Source organism: Camelina sativa, chromosome 2, assembly GCF_030686135.1.
Source record: "Camelina sativa cultivar CO46 ecotype springtype chromosome 2, ASM3068613v1".
NCBI lineage: Eukaryota > Viridiplantae > Streptophyta > Magnoliopsida > Brassicales > Brassicaceae > Camelina > Camelina sativa.
The window spans coordinates 27,373,638-27,391,520 of record NC_141881.1 but is presented as its reverse complement, the minus strand read 5'-3'; the positions used below and the strand labels follow the sequence as shown (position 1 = coordinate 27,391,520).

Sequence of the window (17,883 nt, the reverse complement as noted above, 5' to 3'; positions counted from 1 at the left end):
ATCCCACATGTGATCCTTGGTTTGAAGGGGAGATTGTTGGAATACAATCCAAATCCCATATCTGAAGTTTAAAGGGACTATCATTAATATATAAAAGGTTAGGGGTCAATCTACTAATCGCCAATTGGTTTTTAGTTAGAAGCCCAAGATAAACCCAAATTTAACGTATAAACATCGCAAATATAAACAGAAGAAAATAGGTAGTTAATGAAGATCGTGTATAGAGTAGTTGAAATGTGTTTTTTTTTTTGGTTACTTTCAACTGTTAGTAATTGTACATTCAATAGAACGTGCAACTGAGGGAAAATTTGTAGGTTTGTAAAATAATGATTCATTTACTTTTTAAAACAGAAAAGAACGTGGTAAGTACTATCTTTTAAACTGAAAATAATCTTTTTTTTTTTGGATTTGCTGATGTTTCACAATTTATTGGTATAGTGACGTGAGATTTATAGTATAAAGGATATATAGTTTTTGTTTTGTAAAGGATTACTGTATAATATATATAGCTCTTACGAGTCACGAGCTAGTGATACGGTGTATAATACGTTGATTTAGGTGATCTTTTTTTGTGGGATTATTGTGGATTAAGTCAACAAATGCAACTTGGGATGAGTGATTCGGAGACAAAACATACATGTTTCTTCTTTATATGCGATGTTTTTCTAAGTAACAAAGAAGGGGAAGGTTGGTGTTGGTTGACCTATTAAGAACTTAAGATCTGACCAAACATGAGTACTTTTTTCTTTGAAATAACGGTATAAATATACTAAAAATAGTCCCTACCACTAATTGCGTTTAGCAATTCACATTTTAAGTATTGAATTGTGTATTTGAATTTGCAACGTTTTAGTTGCCATTAATAGTTTTTATTACAAGAAAGTAGGTCTTATATCCCTTTATAGCAAAGCCTTTATCTAACAACCATTAACACATAGATATGTAGGACTTTTGAGTGTGGGATAATCAAACTTCTAACGCTGACATCTAGGCCTACTGACATCTATGTGGATGCAGTTGTAAAACTAATATAATCATTTTTCAGGCACATCCGTAAAATAATAGAAGAATACATAATCAAAGTTTTGTTTGTGAAGTTTCAATCTACATTTTAAGCTAATACGAAGAATATATGTTTCAAAATATATACTTTGTTATGTGATTCGAAACCAAAAATGTCGTTGTAGTATAGTGGTAAGTATTCCCGCCTGTCACGCGGGTGACCCGGGTTCGATCCCCGGCAACGGCGTCTATTTTTTTATTTGTTTTGCCTTGTAGCTAAACGTTGTCGTTCTGTGCCATTCAACCGTCTTGCCGTTTTCCTTCCCTTGAGACGGCAAGCAAACCATCTCTCGCCGCAATTAGAATACAACGAGCATGTGCATATGACGTATAGATTACGACTTTTGTTTTAATCTAATCTAATTAAGTCACTTGGTCAACCTTTTTTTTCAAGATTCAATCGAACTGAAGACAATTAATTACTTCTTCTTCTTCTTTATGTTAAAAGATTAAATTTTTCGAGTTTCAAGATTCGATCTATCCCTTTCCCATGGCTAGAGAAAACCCATTGATGAGTTTCTCCTTCAGTTTCAGATACCTCTGTCACTTTGCTCTCCTCCTCTCTCTCTTCTCATTCGTCTCTTTTCTCTTCAGACACAACACATCACTCTGTTCTTGTCCTTACGACCACAACCCCAACGCTCACACATTCCATGATCATGATCATCACCATAACAACGAAACCATTGATCTTCTTCGCTTATCTTCAGCTTGGAACCACCTCACATTCCCGTCTAAACCCAAGAAGACTCTAAAGATCGCTGTGGTGGTTAAAAAATGGCCAAGGAGATCGCAAGCTGGTGGACTTGAGAGACACGCGCTTACGCTGCACCTAGCTCTAGCCAAACGTGGCCACGAGGTTCATGTTTTCACCGCTGCTTCTCCTTCGTTCCCCGAATACCAACTGAAAAATCTACTGTTTCATCTCTCTGAGCCCACCGCTGCTGGATATCTCGATCAAGCTTCCGTCTCGCAACAGCTTCAGGTAAACACAAGGAATTGAAAATATATATGTGTTTTCTCTAATTTGCGTTTGATAGTGCAAATGCGGAAGTTCTATCATTCATACATTAATACATACTCTTTGCCTACAAAATAAATGGCGATATACTTGCGTCTATTGCATATTCAACTTGGAACTAGTACTCAAATATGTTACTATCACTCTTAAAAGTTTGTTTGTATTAAACCCCTTCATCTTCATATTCAAGAAAATAAAAAAAATTGATCAAACTAGCTGAAATTTAAAATTTGTATAGCTAGTGGACCTAGTGGTTAATACTTAATTGTCAGTAGTAACTATTACCTTGTTCCTAATATAAACAATGTTTGACATTTTTCTATAAACAAATTTAAGTATTTTTACAAAAAATGTTAATTCTAAAAATTGTGTTTATAATTAATATATTCCCTCTGTCTCACAAAGATTAATGTTTTGGGATATTTTTTTTGTCCCACAAAAATTGATGTTTCGTAGATTTCAAGAAGTAATCATTGAAAATATTTAAAACTTTTAATTGTTATTGGTTTAAAATTAAATAATATCTCTTTAATCAAAGAAAAATATATATTTAAATTTAGGAATTATTGTTTTTTAAAACTGTGTAAAAACTTAAGATCTTCAATCTTTGTGAAACAGAAAGAGTTTTTTTTTGCAAAAGAGTGGAGTAGCTAGTTACTATATTTTAGTCAACCGCTGACCAAATGACTAAATATATTTTAGTCAATAGACAGCGTGGAAAAAAATAGAAGTTTAACTAACGCGATTTTATACCGTAACACGCAGACGCAGAACGCGAGTGGAAGACCATTTGACGTGATCCACACGGAGAGCGTAGGGCTTCTCCACACAAGAGCCAAGAATCTCCCAAACGTGGTCGCGTCTTGGCATGGAATCGCTTACGAGACTTTTCACTCCGACATCATACAAGAACTCCTCCGTCAAGCAGACATCGCCGCCGCCGCTGCTGCCGGAACCGAAGAAGAACATCCACCGCCTTCCTCTCCCGCTCTGACAGAGCGAGCGAAACGAGTCGTCGAAGAAGTCAAATTCTTCCAACGTTACGCTCACCACGTGGCAACTAGCGATCACTGCGGTGACGTACTCAAGAGGATCTACATGATCCCCGAGGAACGCGTACACATCATCTTAAACGGCGTTGACGAGAGCGTTTTTAAACCTGACGTTACGAAACGCGAGAGCTTCAGAGAGAAATTTGGCGTTAGAAGCGGCGACAAGAACAAAAAGGCTCCTTTGGTTCTTGGAATTGCGGGGAGGTTAGTGAGAGATAAAGGTCATCCTTTGATGTTCTCAGCTTTGAAACGTGTGTTTGAAGAAAACAAGAAGGCACGTGAAAACGTTGTCGTTTTAGTAGCTGGAGATGGTCCATGGGGAAGCAGATATAGAGACCTCGGGTCTAATGTGATCGTTCTTGGACCATTGGATCAAGAAAAGCTAGCGGGATTCTACAACGCGATCGATGTGTTTGTGAACCCGACGCTTCGAGCTCAAGGGCTAGACCACACTCTCTTGGAAGCCATGGTTTCAGGGAAACCGGTCTTAGCCACGAAGCTAGCGAGCATCACTGGGTCAGTAGTCGTCGGTCCACATTTGGGATATACATTCTCACCGAACGTTGAGTCTCTCGTGGAGGCCATTTCGCGTGTTGTTAGCGACGGAACAGAGGAATTGCAGAGGAAAGGTAAGGAAGCGCGTGAACGGTCCTTGAGGCTTTTCACCGCGTCTAAAATGGCTGATGCGTATGAAAGGTTTTTTCTTTGCATTTCGGATAAGAGCTTTTGTACAATACAAGCTTAAAACACTAATATAGTTCAAACTAATCAAGGGTTTGCATTGTTTGGTTTTTATGTCTAGTTAGTTTCATAAAGTCTTTGTGTTTGGTAAAAACGCTTATGAACGACATGAGACAGACAAAAAGCAGAGTAGATACTGATACAGTTGACTAGAACAAGTACGTACTAGACAAATTTTATTAGGAGATTTCTTTGATATTATTATTATTTAATCTTTGAAATCTCCTAAATAACTTTTGTTTTTACTGCATAAACTTATATTATACAAAGTCTTGGTTCAGTAGATATTAGTACTTGGCTTGAGCTTCATGGGTTTCTGGAGAGATTTACAAAGAAACTACCGGAAGTGGTTCTTTAGTAATAAAGGGAACCTTGCCACCAGTTTCCTCTTGAAACATCTTGTGAGTTCTGTCCATTAGTATCGTCTTCTCCGTTTCTTTTACGCTCATTTTTGGCCTGAGAGATGTTTAATTCTGATCAGTAAAGTCCTCTGTTTTTTTTGGAAGTGATTAGTAAGATATATTTAAGTTAAGAAAACTTACTGCAGGGTAAGTTTGGTTGGTGGTGGATCGAGAGTATACGTCTTGACCACCGTAGTAAAGAGAAGAGCTTAGATGACATGGCTCAACTCTATCTTCTCCAGTTGAAGATTCTCTACGTTGAGCTGTTATAAAAAAAAACATCTTCATTAGTAAAACAGATAATCATTTCTTGATTCGAGAAAAGCAGAATATTTTGAGACTAAGTGACTAAAGAAGAAGAAGGAAGTTGCATAAAGACTGTTTTTTCTCACTGACCTTGTGAGCCATGTTTGGAACTTGAACCATCTCTAGCAACACCCTGAGAAGACAAATCAAGAAACCAAAGATTAATCCCCAAGAACCAATCATATCACTTAGGTAACAAAAGTTGAAGAAAATGAATGTAATAAAAACCTTGGATGGATGAGGGAATATGGAGGAGAAGATGCCAGAGGAAGAAGATGGTGGCGAAGGATCTTTGGAGCCGAAGAGTTCGGCGGTGAAAGAGGAAGAAGTTGATGATCCGACTCGTCCTTTACCCTCCATTGAATAACTTTTAAAACTCACACTCTAATCTGTAAGAGACTTAGAATGAAGAAGTAGGTAAGTTGTCTAAGTTGTGTGTACTTACAATAAGATCTCAATGGGGCTATATATATACATAATCCTACAAGGGGATGATGTTGTAGAGATAGTGGAGCCATCATCATCATCATCATCCCTCAAGGAAAAGATGTTTATTATGGGTATGTTCTCTCTTCTTGATGCTGAAAAGACTATTGCTACTTTTCCCATTTAAAGAAAAGAACAAAATCTCAGTTATATTTATTTTATTTTCATTGTTAGAGAAATTTAGAAGCTTCGCTATCGTTGTTCTTTGCCATTTCTATTGGTTAGTGTTTATTTGTTTTTTTGAACTTTGTAACGATTTATTTCAGTTTTTGTTTGCCTCTATATTTTCTTGGTAGTGAAACCTATAGACAAATTTGGATTCTTTTTCTATTCCGGATAGAGACACAAACAGTGAGATTCTTTTAAAGGCTTTCAATGTTCAATGTCTCTCTTAACATAACCAAAAGAGATATACTTAGAGGATAAGTCCGGCGTCGGATCTTAAGTCGGACCAATGATAAGTTGCCACGTGTTATTCCGAGGATAAGTTGCCGACCTTTCTTGAGCACATAGAGCCAAAGTGGAAAAGAGAACCGAAGAAGAAACTTGGAGCTTCTTTTAAATCGCACGCATGTTCATATGATATCCATATTTTAGATCTAATATTGTTTCCTTTATTGTTTTAATTGATAAATAAAGTAAAATGCCAAAACTTATATACTATTATATTGGTTAAATAATGATATAACTTCATATCCATAATTATTTTTTTACAAGAAAAGAACATTTGATCAAAGACGAGAAGATGAGGTCCACAAAAATTCTCCACTTGCTCAAGTCTATTCCTTTTCTTCCTCTTTATCTTCGAGACTCACACATCAATCATACTCGAGAAAAAATATAATGAAAAATATCTTAAAACCTTTTTAACAATAAAAGTGGATTATTAATGTAATAATTTGTTTTAATTTCATCACTTCATGCATATTAAAGTTTAGTAATCGTCTTTTGTAGATCAGCCCAAATTAAGGCCTACAAGTGTCAGTTTCAATCATATATATAAAAGTAGAGTTCCACTCTCTCCTTATTGGTCCACTTGGCAATACAATTTTAACAAAAAAAAATTATATTAAGACATAAATTTAAAAACAATTAATTTTCACATTTAACTCACATAATATAAAACTGAAATCTTTATAGCTTCTCCCTATAAATTATGCACTAACTTTATTTCTCCACTAAGTTGTATTAATCAATTGTATTAAAACAAAACAATAAATTAGAATTGTAACTCTCATTTTTCTAAATATAATTTTTCATCATTTCTCTTCCTATAAATACTCATTATCTTATTCTCTTAGTCTATCACTCTTTCATTCTCTCATCTTCTTCCACTACTCTCAAATTTCTTTTTTGTTTTGTTTTGTTTTGTTTTGTATTTTTTTTTGTTATTTTTGTTGTATGGGTTATAAAAAATCAAATCAAATATCATTGTAAAAGCTTAGTTTTAGAGTTTGTATGATATGTTTATCTTATATATTTATTTTAATCTTTTAAAATGTTTATATCCATTTTCTATTTTATATTAACATTTTATAAATCATTATTTTCATACTTCCTTACAATATTCACCACACAATAAGATCATAAAGTTGAAATGATCCATATGTAATTATCTATTATGTCTCTGGTTATCTCACATATTCATGTATCATTTTTAATAATTTATAAAAATCAATATAATTATCCATTTATCAATTTATAAAGACTATTTTGTTTTGTGATCCAATTGATAAATCTGCAGAGATCAATATAATATATATATTTTTTATGATTTGAGGTTTTTGAAAACAAAAAGAACATAATTAAACAATTGGTTTTTTGTGTCTTTAATCAAAATAAAAGTGATCCAAAAAACAAAACATATTCAACTGGACCTTAAATATAAAAATAAAATATAATTTTAAAAATATCATTTCACTAAATTCTCTAAAGATGAAACCATTAGTATGAAATCTAGCACTATAAATTAAATTGATGAGTGAAAACCAAAAAAAATATAAGTTATCCTTGGGATTTTAAAAATTATTGAGATTGAAGAATTCATATAATTTTATAAGAAAACTAATTTAGTTTGTCACTTAAAAAGTAATATTTTTTATTTTGAAATATTATGTGTAAGTGTTGAGTTTATATCAACAAATAACCAAATCATGTGAATTTTGATTCAGCCACTTGGTATTCCTTTTATTTTAGGTTATAAAAAATTAAAATATTTATTTATAATTAAAGACATGTAACTCCATTTAACTCAAATGTAACTCCTATCCAATAATTGTACATTAATTCATTCCTCCTACTAACTTATTATCTTTCAAGAGAAATTATTTTTGGTTAAATTTTAATATTTTTTATTTATTTTGGTTGGCTAAACTTATATTCATATTTTGGTTGGCTAAATTAATATTTTTCTCATGTAAAATTATTGTTTATAATATATTTCTCATTTCAAAGTTTAAAGCAATATATCATATATATAAAAGAAAGGTTTTGGTCTCTCCTTATTGGTTGATTTTCATTTACTGTTTTCTATTTTTTTTCATTTTTTTATTTGCTTTCTAATTGCTTTAAACAATATTTAAGATCCAGTAAACACAATAAATTTGACTCACATATTAAAATAAAATTATAACTGAAAATAAAATAAATTATGCATTAATCATATTCTACCACTCAATTTTATTCAAACACAATAAATTACTATTGTAACTCCATAGTTCTAAATGTAACTTCCATCATTTCTTATCATATAAATAAGCATTCTCTCAATCTATCATTCTCTCATATTGACATTCTTTTACTATCTCATTTTCACATTCTCTCATTCTCTTCTACAATACTTCAAATCATTTTTCGTTTTTTTTTGTTATTTTTGATTTCTTATTTTTGTTGTATGGGTTGTAAAAAAAAATGAAATATCATTGTAAATTGTTAATGCTAAATTTTAATATAGAGACTACATGATATATATTTTACATTGTTCTTATTTTAAAAGATTTATCTCCTTTATCTAATTTGGATTATTATCTTATAAGTAATCATTCTCTCTTCCTCTCCCACCAATATCAAATGTTGTTATATCTCATATGTGTTGTAAGAGTTTGATTCTATATTTTAATTTAGAAAGTATTATATATATATAGATATTACATTGTTCTATTTTTTAAAGATTCATCTCCATTATCTAATTTGGATTACCATCTTATAGTAAACATTCTCTCATACTCTCCTACCAATATCAAATGTTGTTATATCTCATATGTGTTGTAACTTGTAAGAGTTTGATTATATATTTTAATGTAGAAAATATTATATATATTTAACATTGTTTTCAATTTTTATTTTATTTATATAAAAAAATATTTCTTTTATATTTTTTGCCTTTCTAATCTATTCATATTTATTTTTTAAATTTGCATAGTTAAATTTAAATTCACATATGTTGGTTTTAACAAAACAATCAACTTTACTTGAGAATTAAATGTTTCTATTCATTTTTAAACGATCAATGTGTAACATATAAGCATTTTGTCTTGCAATCACAAGTTCCATTTCCATTGCTTAACTCCATGGTTAAACTATAATATATGTTGTCCTATTTGTATGAATAACAACATACTTATTTATTTAAAAGAGCAGATGATTAAACGAAATAAATATTTCTCCAAATTTTATAATTCAATCAGTGAGTGTACTTATTACTTTGAAAAACTTTTACATTGAAGTTCATAAAATCATATAAGAAAACTAAAATATTATATCACTTCAAATTTGGAAAGAAACACTTGGTATTCCTTTTAAAAAAAGTCAAGACACATATAAAAATTTATTAATATTTAACTCACTTTAAAGACATTAAAGGTCATTTAACTCAAAAATAACTTCTATCCAATAATTTCATACATTCCTCCCACAAATAAAAAAATATATATATATGTTCAAGATTGTATTTAAATATTATATAATTTTTTAGTTAGCTAAATTTATAGTCACATATATACAATATATACATAAGAATTTATATTACTTATTAACACCATAATTCGACCCATTATTTGCTTAACTCAATATTGGTTTCAAAGCCAACTAAATAAAAACAGAAACGATCTTATTGATATTAGACCAAAACATGGGCATACAAACATAATCACTTACACGGAAGATATTTTAAAAAAACAACTTATTATTGCAACATCAATGTATGAAGGGTTTACATAAACAATTAATTAGAAAATCTATAATACAATAAATGTATTGGAAACAATATCAGTCAATGATAAGATTGGATCCTCAAAAGTAAGAAACAACAACTTCATAATTCATAAAAAATAAACGCCACAATTATACACATATGAACGATATGGTATAAATATATAGTGTATAAATAAAAGTGACGGGAAAGCCTGTATATGCCTAATTAAAACGAAATAAAAAAAAATGAAAAAGATAAAAAAAAAAAACAAGAAAGTGCCAACTACACCACAACCCACGCGTTGCGTGGGGAAGCACCTAGTAAGCATATAATCTTAAGTTGATTCGGATAAACCAAAATGTCTTAGCTTAAAACCGCAAAAAAAACATACTACACTATAAACTATACAAGTTTTGAATTACTTCAGTTGATTATAATCTATTACATATTCTAATTATTATTACACGGTAATAACATCAAAATTAGAAGTATGTGACAGAAATGGGAAAACTAGTGTGAAAGCTTGGTGTTATTTTCTTTATTAAAAAAAAAAATTTGTGAAAGAACTGGATGTCTTACTCGCAAAGTATCACGTGATGATGATACACGTTCTTTACACGTTGTTCGGAAGAGATATTCGATCCGGGGGAATAAAACTCAAAAACTATATCTGATCATATCTATACTATTAAATCGGGAGACCAAAAATACTAGCTGCCTTGACAAATTTGGTACATACAATATGGTCCCTTCGCGTATATTTCAAAAGCACTCATAAAAATTATGGAAATTTATGTATGTATCTACTCCATTATACACACGAACATGCAATGTCTGAGAACTGTTGTCCATTTTAGATAAGAGATCGATTCTCATGTGAGAGATTCTTCTCATTGGTCCCTATTTTACTTCCGAACAGAAGTCAATAACATATATTTAATATGTCAGAATGTGTATGTATTATGTTAATACATATGTATGTGGATATATGTAATGTATGATGGTATCTATGTGTGTTTTTTTTTGTCGACGTATATGTTATGTACTTATGTGTAAAGTACAATATACGCCTTTTGTTTCTGAAAATTTTGAAATGTTTTCCAGGGAGAAAAGTCAATAAAAACCATAAAAGTTACCCGTTACAAATTAAATTTATGATTACGGTAGTTTATCGGTTTCCAAAAATCTCTGCTTATTACAGATTACATTAATTAGATATGTTTCAAAGACTTGACGTCTCTAACCAAAAAGAAAATGACATACAGTATTGAACACATTTTTTTTATATTTGGAAAAAATGATTCGATCCAAATATTTGGATAATTGGATCAATGAAAGATACGATACTTTGATGCTTGATTGGGATTAGAATTACACAATAAGCGTTAGGGATACGTTCTTGAGATAGTTAGTACTATTTAGTTAAGCAGTCGAAGAAGAAAGGAATGTTATCTTTTGTTTTGGTAAACAAAGGAATGATATCTTAATGAATAGATTGGAAAATATTCTCCTACCTTTTTAATATGCAGATTTCGTTTGAAAAACTTTGTTATCTAGATTAGGTTGCCAATTATTAAACATGTTTATTTCCTTTTATGCTGAGAACAAGAATTGTCAAAATACTTTTTTTGCCTTTTTTACCTTGCTAGCATCTTCTTTTGAGTTTTATATATGGTCTTTGACCATTAGTTTTTGAGAAGAATACAAAGATCAATGTCTCTCTTTTTTGTTGTCAACTTCGGATTAGTTTGAAAGTTGTGAACTAAGATTTTCCCAAATACATAAAGATGAGTTTCAATATGATTAAACAAACAGGGGAAAAAAAAAAAGCGTGAGCGGCAGGATTCGAACCTGCGCGGGCAAAGCCCACATGATTTCTAGTCATGCCCGATAACCACTCCGGCACGCCCACGAAGACATTGTTTTAAGCTCATTTGACACTAAGACTAGTTAAATTTACTAGCAAATTTCATAACGTAAATTGACAAAGAAAGGCCCTTCAAAATTGGAGAGGTCAGAAGAAGACCTGATCACTTGTAACTTCCGTGAGAAGAATATAAAGAATGTGGTCCACTTCTGACAATTAATGAAGCATCGGAACAAAAGGAATACATAAAAGAAGACTCTCAACAAGTCTTCTTGTGATGTAACAGTTCCGTAGCCTCATTCTGAATCTTAATTGGATCAAAGTCAAAGACTTCCTTCCCCACACTTTATTCTTCCCAGAGCTGCACAATCACAGAAGTTCACAAAATGGAAAGAACATCAAATGTTGAATCTTAGCATCTGTGAAAGAAGATCTCCTTATAAGCATTTTTTGACTCTGTTTTTGAGACTTCTGTATGAGTTTGGGAATCTGACATGCAAAACCACTTGCATTCTCCGAAGTCAACCCTTATAAAACGATATTGTGATCTAAATCTCGAAATTCTCGGAAACAAACACCTTGAATCACACAAAATCTACCTAGGTGAAAGATGAATTCTGGTTTACCGGTTTGTTTCTAAGATAACTACAGTGTTTATAGCTGAGTTACAGTGACGGTCCTTTTCGTGATTCTGCGGCGCTCTTGAGACAGACAGAAGAGAAACTTAATAAGCTCAAAACTTATTAACTATGGTTGTCAATCCATAGTTACATCGCTTTTTATTATTCGCAAATTGACCTAAATCCAAAAACTAGTCCACTTTTGACCTAGTTTCCTTATTTTTTTTAAAAAGAGGATTCTGTAAAAATTTGGATAATTTTAGTACAAAAAAAAAAAATCAAAGGTGAAGGTCACAAGGGAGCCAAATGTTGTTGAGTCTTGAGTCTCCAGTCAATGACACTGTCCGCGTCTATGTCCTTGTGGAGTATTAGCTTCCGGTTCGGGAATACCGAAACAACTTCGGGCATCACTATAATACAATTTCAAGTAGAGAGGAACCAAAAAACAAACCGAATAACCATTACTTATAAAATCACACATTATTGGGGGTTATTGGTTTAAGATTTGAATAGAGTTTTAATGATTTGAAATGTTATGTAGAATCTGTTGTTATTAGATCAAGATTTTATTAAACTCTGTTAAAATTTAGTGTTATTAGTGTGTGATTTGTAAAAAGTCATTTAAAATCTTAACAAATATGGGTTATTGGATTCAGACTTTTATAAAGTCATTAAAAGTTTTGTGTTATTCAATTAAAACAAAAGAATCTAGGATTGTTAATGAGTTCAATTATTATGTTATTGGTTCATGTTTTTAGTCACTTTCTTTACAAAATAAAGTCATGGAAAGTATCATAAAAATACAGGGATTGTTTGGAGGACTTTACAAGATTTTAGAAAACTAATCAACAAAATTCTCTATCAATCTTTAACAATCTTTCACTTATTTATTTTTAATGATTTTGTTGAACTCTTCAAGAATCTTCATAAATCTCAAACCAATACCAAAAGACTAATACATCCTTTTCAATTTTAAGGGTAATCAACTACGTTATGTAAAACAAAACTCAAAACTATTTTGTAACATAGGCATATATATATATATAGTGAATCCTATTTTGATATCGCAAATTAAAAAAAAAAAAACCAAAAAAAAAGTTTCGAAATTTTTACCTGAAAGCTTCTTGCTTTCCTCCTCAGTGAGCAACGCGGTGAATCCATCAAAGGCCAACCCGAAGTTATCGACAATTAGGCTCGGCAAGTAACTGATTAATAAAATATACACATCAAGTAATTAGATTTTATAAAGCAGAAATACTATGATGAGTATCTAAGGCCGGTTCAATTAAATGAGAGACCCTGGAACCCGGGACCTAGATATGAAATAGTTGTTGAGTCTTTTTCCGAGGTCACTATGAAGCAATGAGTAATGGTGGCGTCTAACAGTGGCGTAGTCGCTGTTTGGCGACAATGCTCCCATGTAAACGATGTAGACCTGCATTCTATTATCCACCCGTAATTACCATTTAAGATGTTATGTTATAAATTACAATTTATAACCTACAACAAATTAAAATAATCAATAATTTCAATATATGTTGTATTTGTATCCGTCCATACATTTCTTCCACCTTGAATGGCTTGCGAGGAGGTAACCATCAGCAGGTCTTTCTTTTCTAACACCCACATGCTACGGCGGAGAGTAAATTCCCTAGCAATGCTACTTTTGTTGAAATTCTCAGCTAACGAGATCCAGACTTCTCTAAAAGTATTTACGTTGTGAACATACCCGAGAACTTCTTCAGACAGAGTACCAAATATCCACGACCGAATGAGTTGATCTGTGCAGAACCATGCTTCATACTGTGGATTTGGAACCTCTTCCCCGTTTGTTGTGAGGCTGGTACGAGGTGGAGCTGTAACGGCGCCATTCACGAAACCAATCAGTTTTTGACATGACAAAAGTGACTCAAACTGAGACTTCCAGAGAAGATAGTTTGTATTGTTGAGCTTGATGGTGACACTACTCGTGACATGAATATTGTCCGGAAAAGGGTATGAAGTCGCCATTGATAGACCTGTGAAGATTTACAATGGCTCTGATACCATGAGAATAAAACAAGACTTTGAGAAAAACTTTGTTCTTTTATTATAAACTCTAATTATCTTTTACACTCTTGATTACAATGACTTATATAGAGGCAAAAGGAACAATTCATAATTTTAAAATTTCAAACTATTAAAATATATCTATAAATTAATAATTATTAATTTACACTATAAAATAATAATTATTAATTTATAGATAAATTAATATCACTATAAATTAATAAAATGTCTTGGTCCTAATATTATTAATTTATAGAGGTTTTACTGTATCATGTTTCTTCAACCTTAGAGGGGGGTATTGGTTTAGGATTTAGAAAGAATTTTAGATTTTATGTTTTTAAAAATCTTGCTGATTTTTAAAATCATAGAAAATTTAGAAAGTAAAAATGAAGGATTCTAAGAGATTGTTTAGGAAGTTTTTTTATAAATCTTGCTGATTTGTTTTTCCTAATCTTGTAAAATCTTTCTATTTGATGAAAGAGTTTTCATGACTTTTATTATGAAGGAAATGATATAAAATCCTAAACCAATAACATAAAATTTGAATTCATTAACAATCCAAGATTCTTTTGTTTTATTTGAATAACATAAAACTTTTAATGACTTTATAAGACTCTTGATCCAATAACACTAGATTTATCAAGATTTTAGATAACTTTTTACAAATCCACAACCAATAACACCAAATTTTTAAAGAGTTTTAAAGAATCTTGATTGAATAACAACATATTTTACATAACTTTTAAAGTCATTAAAAGTCTTTCCAAATCATAAACCAATACACCCTCCTTAGCTTCCTTTATATAGTGAAACCCTAGAGCTTATGTTGGTTTACCCTTGCAGACTACACAACCCGGATCCTGTATGGGATACACACTAATATAAGCCCAGTTCATGGTTCAGACCAAATAAACCCTTATGAAGCAAACATTTACAACAAGATCTCTTTATAAGCATGTTCTGACTATGTTTTTGAGACTTCGGTATAAGTCTGAGAATCTGAAAAAGAGTAGTGTTTTGGTTCTTCGTTTTCTCCTACAACCGTATTGGGATGATTGTATTACTTTCAAACATTGCAAATTCAAGAAGCCAATTTATCACAAAATTATATACATAATACATGTGAATGAAGAGTTATAGACAGAAACAACAGTAAGAACCGAAGATTAGAGCTTTAAGTCGTAGCAGATCAATTCTTCTCTCCCTATAGAGGCGTTATTTGTGAATTAGGACCAGTCTGTTTGTAAGTGTATTACAGTGTTAATCGTTGAGTACAGTGGCGATCCTTTTCATGATTACGGGGCGCTCTTACGAAAGACATAAGAGAAACTCAATAGGTTTCAAAAATCATTAATTATGGTTGTTAAGGACTAACAAACGATAGTGTACGTTTTACATCTTTTTTTATAACTTGGTTTTTTTTTTTTTTTTTTTTTTTTTTGTTTGCTTTTATAGGAGGGTTCTGTTAAATTAGGATGTTATATTTCATAAATATGTATATGATTAGTACAAAAAATCAAAAGTGAATGGTCACAAGGGAGCCAAATGTTGTTGAGTCTTGAATCCCAAGTCAATGACACTGTCCACGTCCTTGTCCTTGAGGAGTATTAGCTTCCGGTTCGGGAATACCGAAACAACTTTGGTCATCGCTATAATTCAATTTCAAGTAGAGAGGAACCAAAAACAAAAGGATAACCATTACTTTAATAACTTTTACTCTAAAGACTGATAAAGTCACATATTAAAACTTGTACTCTAAACTCTAAAGACTGATATATCCTTTTCAATTTTTAGGTTAATCAACTACGTTCTGTAAAGTAAGAATAAAAATTATTTTCGAACATAGCCATACATATATGTGGGTGAATCCTCTGTTGATGATATCGCAAGTGTAAAAAAAATATAAAGTTTCCAAATTTTTACCTGAAAGCTTCTTGCTTTCCTCCTCAGTGAGCAACGCCGCGAATCCATTAAAGCTCCTCGCGTAGTGTCTGACAATTAGGCTCGGGTCGTAACTGATTTATAAAATATACACATCAAGTAATTAGATTTTTTAAAGCAAACATAAACTATGATGAGTAGTACATCTTTGAACAATGAATATATATACTGTTGTAATTCTCGCTCTAAAGCGGGATCTAGGTATCAAATAGTTGTTGACCTTTCTCCGAGGACACTATGAAGCAATGAGTAATGGCGACATATAACAGTGTCGTAGTCGCTGTTTGGCGGCAATGCTCCTTGGTAAACGATGTAGACCTGCATTATCCACCCGTAATTACCATTTTAAGCTGTTATGTTATAAATTACAATTTATAACCTAGAAACAAATTAAATTAATCAATAATTTCTATATATATTGTATCCCGACCATACCTTTCTTTCACCTTGATTGGCTTGCGAGGAGGTAACCATCAAGAACATAAACAAACACAAGAACACCGCGAATTTATTCATTTTTTTTTGTTTTTTTTTGTTTTTAGGGATAAGTTTGTTATTTTTGTGTTTGGTAGAGATACACAACGGGAGTGGTCTTTTATAGAAGAAACAAAACGTAACTAACAGAGAGTCTTTCATACATTGGCGTTTGCTTTAAATATAAGCCTTCAAAACGTACATATATGTACCACATACACAGTTTTTTAATTGAGAAGTTATGATACTAATCATATATATAAAAGTAGAGTTTCAGTCTCTCTTTATTGGTCCAATTGGCAATGCAATTTTAACAAAAAAAAAATTATATTAAAACACAAATTTAAACAATTAATTTTTACATTTAACTCACATAATATAAAACTGAAATCTTTATAGCTTCTCCATATAAATTATGCATTAACTTTATTTCTCCACTAAGTTGTATTAATCAATTGTATTAAAACAAAACAATAAATTAGAATTGTAACTCTCATTTTTCTAAATGTAATTTTTCATCATTTCTCTTCCTATAAATACTCATTATCTTATTCTCTTAGTCTATCACTCTTTCATTCTCTCATCTTCTTCCACTACTCTCAAATCTCTTTTTTGTTTTGTTTTGTATTTTTTTTTTGTTATTGTTGTTGTATGGGTTATAAAAAATCAAATCAAATATCATTGTAAAAGCTTAGTTTTAGAGTTTGTATGATATGTATATCTTATATATTTATTTTAATCTTTTAAAATGTTTATCTCCATTTTCTATTTTATATTAACATCTTATAAGTCATTATTTTCATACTTCCTTACAATATTCACCACACAATAAGATCATAAAGTTGAAATGATCCATATATAATTATCTATTATGTCTTTGGTTATCTCACATATTCATGTATCATTTTAAATAATTTATAAAGATCAATATAATATTTAAAGATCAATATAATTATCCATTTATCCATTTATAAAGACTATTTTGTTTTGTGATCTAATTGTTAAATCTGCAGAGATCAATATAATATATATATATATATTTTTATGATTTGAGGTTTTTGAAAACAAAAAGAACATAATTAAACAATTGGTTTTTTTGTGTCTTTAATTAAAATAAAAAATGATCCAAAAAACAAAACATATTCAACTGGAACTTAAATATAAAAATAAAATATAATTTTAAAATATCATTTCACTAAATTCTCTAAAGATGAAACCATTAGTATGAAATCTAGCACTATAAATTAAATTGATGAGTGAAAACCAAAAAATATAAGTTATCCTTGGGATTTTAAAAATTATTGAGATTGAAGAATTCATATAATTTTAAAAGAAAAAAAATTATATTAAAACACAAATTTAAAATAATTAATTTTCACATTTAACTCACATAATATAAAACTGAAATCTTTATAGCTTCTCCCTATAAATTATGCATTAACTTTATTTCTCCACTAAGTTGTATTAATCAATTGTATTAAAACAAAACAATAAATTAGAATTGTAACTCTCATTTTTCTAAATGTATTTTTTCATCATTTCTCTTCCTATAAATACTTATTATCTTATTCTCTTAGTCTATCACTCTTTCATTCTCTCATCTTCTTCCACTACTTCCAAATCTCTTTTTTGTTTTGTTTTGTTTTGTATTTTTTTTTGTTATTGTTGTTG

The 17,883-nt window shown here is 30.7% G+C and overlaps 3 protein-coding genes and 2 non-coding genes across 5 annotated transcripts; 2 read left to right on the top strand and 3 right to left on the bottom strand.

Annotated features, from left to right (window-relative positions):
• The first annotated feature begins 1,177 nt into the window (after positions 1 to 1,177).
• TRNAD-GUC (transfer RNA aspartic acid (anticodon GUC)) lies at positions 1,178 to 1,249 on the top strand. The gene has a single exon. It is a non-coding gene; the product is annotated as a tRNA-Asp (tRNA).
• Positions 1,250 to 1,453: 204 nt separating this feature from the next.
• Positions 1,454 to 3,930, top strand: LOC104736488 (uncharacterized). The gene is made up of 2 exons (XM_010456487.3): positions 1,454 to 2,047; positions 2,849 to 3,930. The coding sequence occupies exons 1-2, from the start codon at positions 1,553 to 1,555 to the stop codon at positions 3,878 to 3,880; spliced, it is 1,527 nt and encodes a 508-aa protein (XP_010454789.2). The 5' UTR covers positions 1,454 to 1,552; the 3' UTR covers positions 3,881 to 3,930.
• Positions 3,931 to 3,953: 23 nt separating this feature from the next.
• Positions 3,954 to 5,344, bottom strand: LOC104736478 (uncharacterized). The gene is made up of 4 exons (XM_010456475.3): positions 4,812 to 5,344; positions 4,674 to 4,716; positions 4,419 to 4,540; positions 3,954 to 4,332 (listed from the first exon to the last, which is right to left on the bottom strand). The coding sequence occupies exons 1-4, from the start codon at positions 4,941 to 4,943 to the stop codon at positions 4,231 to 4,233; spliced, it is 399 nt and encodes a 132-aa protein (XP_010454777.1). The 5' UTR covers positions 4,944 to 5,344; the 3' UTR covers positions 3,954 to 4,230.
• Positions 5,345 to 11,091: 5,747 nt separating this feature from the next.
• Positions 11,092 to 11,173, bottom strand: TRNAS-AGA (transfer RNA serine (anticodon AGA)). Its single transcript has one exon. It is a non-coding gene; the product is annotated as a tRNA-Ser (tRNA).
• Positions 11,174 to 15,133: 3,960 nt separating this feature from the next.
• On the bottom strand, positions 15,134 to 16,299 carry LOC147949262 (subtilisin-like protease SBT4.4). Its single transcript, XM_087471852.1, has 4 exons — positions 16,174 to 16,299; positions 15,959 to 16,056; positions 15,721 to 15,812; positions 15,134 to 15,446 (listed from the first exon to the last, which is right to left on the bottom strand). Exons 1-4 carry the CDS (start codon positions 16,252 to 16,254, stop codon positions 15,328 to 15,330), a joined length of 390 nt encoding a protein of 129 aa, XP_087327978.1. The 5' UTR covers positions 16,255 to 16,299; the 3' UTR covers positions 15,134 to 15,327.
• Positions 16,300 to 17,883: the final 1,584 nt, after the last annotated feature.

Coding starts and splice junctions, on each gene's coding strand:
- LOC104736488 (XM_010456487.3), top strand. CDS start 1,553: ATGGCTAGAGAAAACCCATTGATGAGTTTCTCCTTCAGTTTCAGATAC. Junction 2,048..2,848: donor CCGTCTCGCAACAGCTTCAG/GTAAACACAAGG, acceptor CGTAACACGCAG/ACGCAGAACGCGAGTGGAAG.
- LOC104736478 (XM_010456475.3), bottom strand. CDS start 4,943: ATGGAGGGTAAAGGACGAGTCGGATCATCAACTTCTTCCTCTTTCACC. Junction 4,541..4,673: donor TTCCAAACATGGCTCACAAG/GTCAGTGAGAAA, acceptor TTTTTATAACAG/CTCAACGTAGAGAATCTTCA. Junction 4,333..4,418: donor CCAACCAAACTTACCCTGCA/GTAAGTTTTCTT, acceptor AACATCTCTCAG/GCCAAAAATGAGCGTAAAAG.
- LOC147949262 (XM_087471852.1), bottom strand. CDS start 16,254: ATGAATAAATTCGCGGTGTTCTTGTGTTTGTTTATGTTCTTGATGGTT. Junction 16,057..16,173: donor CCAATCAAGGTGAAAGAAAG/GTATGGTCGGGA, acceptor TGGATAATGCAG/GTCTACATCGTTTACCAAGG. Junction 15,447..15,720: donor GGAAAGCAAGAAGCTTTCAG/GTAAAAATTTGG, acceptor ATTGAATTATAG/CGATGACCAAAGTTGTTTCG.